General features: G+C 48.6%; 1 protein-coding gene across 2 annotated transcripts; it reads right to left on the reverse strand.

Annotated features, from left to right (window-relative positions):
* Positions 1-2,349: 2,349 nt before the first annotated feature.
* POU4F2 (POU class 4 homeobox 2) lies at positions 2,350-4,226 on the reverse strand. Of its 2 annotated transcripts, XM_035023212.1 has the most exons (3): positions 4,134-4,220; positions 3,946-3,983; positions 2,350-3,490 (listed from the first exon to the last, which is right to left on the reverse strand). In XM_035023212.1, exons 1-3 carry the CDS (start codon positions 4,218-4,220, stop codon positions 2,539-2,541), a joined length of 1,077 nt encoding a protein of 358 aa, XP_034879103.1. In that variant the 3' UTR covers positions 2,350-2,538. The 2 variants fall into 2 exon arrangements, with proteins under 2 accessions (XP_034879103.1, XP_034879102.1); XM_035023211.1 differs by having other exon boundaries at positions 2,350-3,480; positions 3,942-4,226.
* Positions 4,227-8,535: the final 4,309 nt, after the last annotated feature.

Raw genomic sequence — 8,535 nt, forward strand, 5'->3', positions numbered from 1 at the left:
ATATCAAAACCAGAGCTTTCCTGAAAAAAAAAATCTTTGAAAACCTAATATGTTGCTTAAAATGGGTGAGGAGGTATCTTTAAATTAGGATCAAAATTTTTTTAAAAGTATGTATATCAAAGGGCAGAATTTCTTTGTGCCAGCCCATTAGATTCCACCAACTCTGGTGTCTGAGTGAGTGATACAAAGGAGGCAAAAATCTACTCCTTCTAACCACCCAGGATTTCTTCCTTGACCCACTCTAACTATTGCAAATGTAAGTTTGTGTAAAGATTATGGAAATGGAGGGAGAGAACGAGAGAGAGAAACAGAGACGTGCTTTATTTCATAACCCAGTAACCTTGGTGCTCCCTTCTCTGGTTGGGGCATTACTCTCCAGGAGTGGTGACTGAACTGAGAATTTAGCCCCTAGGCCTAAACCAGGGTGTCCTACTCCCAGAAATAGGCCTCTTGCCACACCCAGTCTCCCAATGTTGCTGAAAACTAAACTGAGTTCTTTTCTTCCTTTTACCTATGTAATACCTCTGCTCACAAAGATTCTCTTTGCAGAATTATTGCAGATCTGGAGAAGAGATTCCAAGGGATGTATCTAGAGCCAAATATCACAATCTCATCTGGACAGAAAGGCAAAGCACCCTGTGAGATGAGCTCTAGCTATTAGAAGACTATTATAAAGCCTGTTCTTTTACACCTTCCTAGAGAAACACTCCCTACTAAATTCCAAATCAGACTATGATACCAACTCTATAATAAAACATCAAAATGCTTGTGCTTTAAAAAAAATCCCCCATCAAAATAATTTCCATGTAAATGACTGAAAACAACATCACATTTTAAAAGCCATTTAATTTTAATAGTATATTTTAATGAAAAAAGCAGCATACTTTGCCAATAAAACATTAAAATCATCTTTTCAATGAAAGACAATCAAACAACACCAAAAATAACTTAATACATTACCATAGTAAATAAACCATCTATTAACAAAAAAAACAAGAAACCAGGTCATATACAGAACTCAAGACTTCAGAGAGCCTCAAATGGAACAGCAATACAGCAAAATTTGTAAGAATATATCTATATGTGCATCATTTGAATGGAATATTTACAATAGATAAGGTACCAGTCACCATGTACCTAATTTTTTTGTTCCAAAAGAATTCTACCAAACAATGTGAATTTACAAGCAGTGCACTGTCTTTCTTATAGTTCAGATAAGTTTTTCTACAAACAAACCTCCAAAAGGAAAAACTGAAGGATTCTTGTAAATGTTAAAATGTAGTCAACAAAGCAATTGAAAACAAGAAGACTGAAATACCTTGGTGAAATCTTAGAATCTGGAAGGGCAAACACCAAGTGGCAAATGCACCTAAAGCTAGAAAATGATGCATCATAGTCATGCTTCCAACTGCTTCACTTCTTCTCTTCCATTAGAGGTGTGCGTGTGTGCGTGTGTGCATGTGTGTGTGTGTAAGGGTGAGTGAGAGAGCGCGTGTGTAGTGGGGACAATGTGGGAATCCCCATTAAATATGCAACAAAGTAAACAATACTTTGGACAGTGAATCAGGTCTACACGATTAAGACATCCATTACTGAGTGTCGACTCACAAATCAGAACACTACCAGTAAAAACAAAGAAAAAACAATCGTCATTCAAAGTGAGAATATACAAATGGGCCAAAAGGAACACAGTATAAGAGGAAAGCCATAAAAATTCAGTAAACTCATCAAACATAAAATTGTTTAACTCCACTAGCCATACGTTTCCCCCGTTTTTTAGACTAAAGAAGTTTAATTAATTAGAATGTGCACAAATTAAGTTGCTAGAGAGATAAATTAATAATTTACAGAGGGTTGTTCGGCAATAATCTAATAATAGCTTTCAAGATCAGTGAACACAGCAGGCGCAACTCCTTTCTTAAGCATTAACACTTCAGAGAAGGAAGAAGGGGGTAAGAACCACAATAAAAATATATATATAATATACAGTGTAAATGCAGAAAATCTGCCATCTTTTTTTAATTCAAAATACTTTAGAGATGTCTCTGTCACATTAAGCATCAACTCTAGTTTAAAGTTTCAGTCCTGAATCGATTTCTATTTCTGAAAAATAGCTGCAAAGTGTACTTTTAAACTTGAACAAGGGTGATGTCTTTAGGAATAAAAACAAATCTTACTTGCTCATTTTGGGGGCCTTTTAAAAGGCTGTCTCGTCTGCCTTTCTGCAAACAGCCAGCTCCAGACTTCCTGTGAAGAAGCCGAGGTGCCTTTTCCGGACGGGGTGGGGTTAAAAGGGACAACTTTGCTACAACTTGACAAATCCTTTCTGTTTCTTTCCTTTGAGAAATCATTTCACATTCTCACCGGGCTTGGGCACCTTTGCTCGCTCCTTCGCTCGCTCTCCAACCCTCGCTTTCTCCGGATTCACATTTACTGAATTGTTTCTGGTAGCCAAAAGTGGAAAGAAAAGAGGCAGGAGAGAGAGAGAGGGAAAAGAGGGGATGATGAGGGGCTGTCCCTGGAGAGGCCAAGGGTCTCCTAAATGCCCGCAGAATATTTCATTCTTTTCTGTTTCTGCCTCTGGTTGCAGAACCAGACGCGCACCACGTTTTTCTTAAGGTCCAGCTTCTCGGCGATGGCGGCGATCTTCTCGGAGGAGGGCCGCGGCTGGATGGCGAAGTAGGCTTCAAGCGAACGCTTCTCTGGCGCGGCGATAGAGGTGCGCTTGCGCTTCTTCTCCGCGCCGTTGAAGAGCTCGGGCTTGGTGAGCTTCTCGCGGTGGGACTTCTCGGCCTCCTCGAGCCACGCTTGCAGGATGGGTTTCAGCGCGATCATATTGTTGTGCGACAACGTCAGGGACTCGAACCTGCAGATGGTGCTCTGGCTAAGAGAGCCCACGCCAGGGATCTTGAGGTTGGCCAGCGCGGAGCCCACATCGGCCTGGGTCACCCCCAGCTTGATGCGTCGCTGCTTGAAGCGCTCGGCGAATGCCTCCAGGTCCCGGGGGTCGGCGTCCACGTCGCTCATGCAGCCCATGTGTGAAGGCAGCCCATGCGCGTGGGCCATGCTGAGCGCTGCCTGGTGCATGGGGTTCATGGTAGCCATGTGCGGCGCGTGAGTTGGCGTGGACACTACGGCGCCGTCGGGGCCCGCCATGGCACCCAGGGCCAGCCCGGGACTCAGGTGCTCCAGCAGCTCGCCCTCAAGCGCCTGATGCGGCTGATGGTGGTGGTGGTGGTGATGGTGGTGATGGTGGTGCGTGCCCGCCAGCGCGGACGGGTGCGAGATGGGCACCGACGAAGAAGAGGCAGCCGACGTGCACGGGATGGTGTTCATGGTGTGGTAGGTGGCGTCCGGCTTGAAGGGGCTGTGGTGGGGCGGATGGTGGTGGTGGCTCTTACTCTGGGAGACGATGTCCACCGCCGCCAGAGCCTCGGCTCGGGCCAGCAGACTCTCATCCAGCCCGCCGAATATATTGCTCTGCAATTGCAAGTAAAAGGCACACATTACGCTCAGCAGGGAATTGTGCGCACTCTCTCCGGAAGCCCCGGCACAAGCGCTCGACAACGCCGCCGCACCTACAACATTCCCAGAACGTTAAAATAATAATAATAATAATAATAATAATAATAATAATAATAATAATAATCCTGAAAGTAGCAAGTGAGGCGGAAAGGAAGGAAGTCACTGAGAAAAGCCGAGCGTGCACGAGGAGGAGGAGGAAAGTGAGCCTGCAAACACAACACAACACAACACGCGCAACATCCCAGGTCATAAAAATTAATATGAAAGAAAAGACCCGCTGAATACATAAGAGAGAGAGGGGGGAAATTGGTTGGAGGTGTGGGGTGATTTGCTGTGCAGACATGAAAAAAACATCAAGCAGATAAAGGGGGCTGTCAAAATGTGCCTTTAAGCGGTGATTATGCAGAAATACGCACCGGTGGGGTTGGAAGACACGCTCTCCGCATCGCCTCGGAGCCCCCGCCGCCGCTGCCGCTGCCGCCACTGCTACTGGAGCTGCTGCTACGGCCTCCACCGCCCCCGCCACTGCCACCACCGCCGCCAGCATTGCTCGAGCTGCTGGGGGAGCTAGCGGAGGGCGCCGCGGGCGCGGAGGAGCCGGGCGAGGCGCTGTGCAGTGCCGAGTACTTGGGCTCCACGTGCAGGCTGCCGCTGTGCGGCATGCTGAACGCCTGCTTGCTGTTCAGGGACATCATCATCATCTTCCCGGTGCGCCCGGGTGCTCGTCCGTAGCGCACGCACAGGTCCCGTCTGCCAGGACCCTCTTGAGAAGTGCCGGGTGGGCGCAGGAGCAGGGAAGGGCAGAGCAAAGTTGCGCTCTCCCTCCACCGCTCCCAGGTCTGTGCGCCTCGCCGGGACTACGCGCTCCTCCTCGGGCTCCGCCGTCCGTCTGAGGGGTTGCTGGGCTCCGCTTGGCGCTGGCTGCAGACCCGGGCGCCCGAAACTGCCCCCGCGCCTCGCGGCCGCTGAGTTATACTCCCCTCTCCCCGCGCCTGCCCCCTACCCCCGCCCTCTCTCCCTCCCTCCCGCGCGCCTCCGCCCTCCTTGCCAGGAAGTGCCGGTTTCTCCTGCTTGGATTCTAGCGTCGCCCCTTCTCCCTCTTTGCTCCCTCTCGAGTCGGATCCGCTCAGCTCTCCCGACACCCGCCTCCCTCTCCCCACTGCGCCCTCCACCTCCCCTTCCGGCCCCCGCCCGCGCGTTGAGGCCGCCGCCCCTTCCCGACGCCCCGCAGCTCTCACTTACTTTAGTGCCCCTGCTCAACCCCACCCCACTGTCTAGGTCTGCGCTCCAGTCGCCCGGCAGTTCCTAAGAGCCGGCCTCCAGCCCCTCCTGCTTCTAACCGCCTAGTCTCCGCCACGCCGGGAAAAGAAACTCCTAAATAAAGTTGCTGGCCAAGCCAGCCTTGGGTGGGTTTTTTTCCCCCCAGACTACTAGGAACGTCTCTTACCTGGCTGCTTTCCCCCCTCCTGCTTACCGCTAAGTTCCAGGCCTCCGCCCCCACTCGGCCCGCCCCTCCCCGTAGCTCAGGTGACCCGGATCTCCGACTCTCGGCCGAAGGAGAGGACGCGGACGCTGCCACCCGCCCAGCTCCTCCGCGCGGCTCTGCGCTTCCGCCTGGTGCACGCAGTAGTTGGCGCTCAGCGCTGCACCCCCTCGGCCCGGCGGGTGCCTGGTGCCGAAGAGACATGGGGTCGACAGGGCTGCAGGGCTTTCTCTCACTCGGTTTCTTGCAGCTCTCAGCGGATTGGACGGCCACGGAGCCAGCTCGGGTCGCCTATGCGCATGCGACTCTCCCCCCCCCCCGCCCCCACCGCAACCCTGTCTACGCCCCCCCAACCGACATACTCTCCTCTCCACCCTCTTTTCTCTTCCTCCGGATCTTCCTCCTCTTCCCTGTATCCAAATTCAGTGTGAATTGGGTCTTGGGCGGATCCACTGGCAAATCCTGCCACTGATTTTATTATTCTTCATTAGCCACAATCAAAAGAGGAAGGGGCAACTGATGGAGGGAGAGGCAGGACCAGAGATCACAGAGCGCATGTGCTGCTGAACACACACACACACCCCCCACCCCAACACACACACACACACACACACGCCCTCCGGGGTTGGCACAAGCCCCACTTATCTTCATTTCCACAGCCGCTCGGCGCAGTGAGCCTATTTTTAGCCAACACTTTGCTCGCACTTTTGTCCCAGTGCGGACCACTTTTCTTAGAAGTGGACACACTTTTAGTTCCAATAGTAAAAGCAGGAGACAACCTTCCACCCCCCCACCCCCCCCCAACACACACCACCTTCCTCTCCTCCTTCCTCCGATCTTCTACTTCCCTCGATGTTAGGGGCTGCTGTCACCTCCCCAGAGCGCGGAAGGAGTAGGGTATAGGCGAGGGTGAGAAGACCGCGAGACCCGGACACTGGAGTCCGCGGGTGGACTGACCCGGACTGGGGTGCCTGGGAGCAGGTGCAGGCACACGGTGCCTGGGGAAAGCGAGCAGGTGCGAGAGCAGGCGGCAGGCCTGAGAGACGCTGGCGCGCGCTGGGACAAAACAGAGTGGAACGGAGCGTAGCGAAGGGGGGCCCTCGAGTGGTCAGCGGCCGGAAGCCCCGCGGCGGCAGGGAGTAGGGGGCCGCCGGTTCACCCATGACCTCAGCGGAGCGGGATGGCAGGTTCAAGTTGGGAGCACAGTCCCCGGGAGTCGCCAAAGAGTACAGGGAAGGCGGCGACAAACGGCGCGCGACGGGCTCTGTCCACGGTCCTTAACCCCCTTGCGCTTTCCAGCGCTATCCCAGGACTTGCCTTTCTCCTCCCCTATGTGGAGGAAAATAATAAATAGTGGCTGAAGGGGATTCCTACCAGCACTGTTCCCGAGCATGAGACCGGAGAAGTCTAGACACGAGACTGGACAGGGGGTGTTGACATGAATGAATGTGGCTTGCGCTGGACGGTTCTAGTAAATGCTTAGGTGTTTAATTTCTACCTCCATAACAGCCACGGTAATTTTCAAAGAAACAAAAAAAAATGACATTGTACAGCTCTCACTGTCTCAAGCTTCGAGAAATGAAATAAATCAAAGTTAAAAGCTTGAGTATCATTTAATTATAGTGCGAATAGCGCTTTGAAAGAAGTAGAACAACATCTCTAAACAAATTATGACTGGGCCAGGAAGGAATTATTAGATTGAAATTTCATTTAGGCTCGGGAGACACCGCGCTTCACTGTGTAATCTGCTATGCCTCATCTGATTTGTATGCTTAATTCAGCTTGACGAATTTATTAGTTTTCATAATAGTGAAAAAATTGAGCAGCACTATGGGCTAATGCATTGTGTGTACTATAAATTGTCTGTCATTGTGGAAAGGCTGAAGTCTATAGAAATCTTTTATTAATGTCTGGTATAGGAGGGAGGATTTTTGTGCAAGCCTTGGAGAGTTTCACGCGGAACTCCACCGTTGCTGTGTCTCACTGGTCCATTAACACATCATCATACTAATTAGACTACTTCATCAATGATATAATTTCAAACTTCAAATTATGTTCTAATTAACAAGGATTGTCCAATTTGCTTAATCTTCAAAAGGCTATGGATGGTCTAATTAGTATAAACTGTTGAGCATCTCTAAAGCCTAATAAAAATATTAAATACAGTAAAATATTTGGGATATGTTTTCTGTCAGTACTGTGTAAGGGCCAAAGGGCTAAAGTGAGTGTGGAGGAGGAAAATAACTGGAAGACAAATGTTCGTATCTACCTCCTTCCCCCAAATTATAACAGTAAGTGAATCACAGGAGAAACTTTTGGGCATTGCACCTCCTAAACAGTGTGTTTATGTGTTTAAATAAAGGCATAAGAATATCAAGGAGAAAAACCACATGGGGAAAAAATTCTTCTCTTTCATTAGGTGCCTAATTAGATGTAAAGTGAAAAGCAACCCTGAGGAGTTTCCCAAGCATTATTGTGGCAACAGTCTGCTGAACTTGGATTGCAAAATCAAATATTTGGGGGTGTTTTGAACCTCTCCCTGTCCCCTCCCCCTTCATTGAGCTTAATTACTTGCAATAGTTGTTTTAATGTATGTTGTCACCTGGGAGTATTGAGAAATGCATATCGTTAATATGAATTAATCTTGATTTTAATAGCAACTGACAACTGATCTCCAAAATGCTAAACACTTGTCGCCACTTCATATGGTAAATAAGGTAGTATAATAAATTCATGAAATAAAGAGGACACTGTTGAAATGACTGGACAAACTTTGTTTGATATGGAATTGATCAATTAAAACTATTTTAAGCAAGACAACTCCCAAGAGAATATTGTCCTGATGGCTAAAATCCATATATCATTAAATTAACTTACTATAACTTTGTTTTTACTCTCTCAGAGATTTGTCAGTGATAAGTCTAATTCCAGACAGGAAAAAAGGAAACTTTTTATTCTAATTGCCAAGTTGAGATAAATTAATATATAGTGAGCAATTCGACTTTATTTACCTGTATTCCATTACCCCTAGAAAACACACACTTAAAAGAAAAAAAAAAAAAAGAGGTCGCAGCAGAGTTAGATCTGTCCTTTTTCCACTTAAAGTGAAAAATGAACAGCAGTGATTGTGTTGTAATAGAGAGAAAATGCAATTCTTCCTTAATCACCACGACTTGCAATCTTGCGATCTCTCGTTCCAGGAGTGTCCAGAATACCAACATCCTTGCGATATCAATAAAACCCATTTGGGTTTTGCCCACAGGCATTGCTGCAAAGTGCTCCAGTGAATGTGGAAGCCGCTCTCCGAGGGAGGAAGACTCCAGCCGTCCGGGTAGGGGAGGCCATCTAAACGACTGAAAAGTTGGGGGTAAACCCAAGGGAAGTGAGCGAGCGGCCCGATATCCAAAATCTTCTTCGTATGACCTCAAAATACAGTCTCATACCCAAGCACCTATCCGTCTTGGTGCCTCTGCACACCTACAGACCTACCTAATAAACTGAAAGCAGAGAAGTGTTTTTTTAAAAGC

Source organism: Mirounga leonina, unplaced genomic scaffold (genome assembly GCF_011800145.1).
Source record: "Mirounga leonina isolate KUSES-001 unplaced genomic scaffold, KU_Mleo_1.0 Mir_176, whole genome shotgun sequence".
Classification (NCBI taxonomy): domain Eukaryota; kingdom Metazoa; phylum Chordata; class Mammalia; order Carnivora; family Phocidae; genus Mirounga; species Mirounga leonina.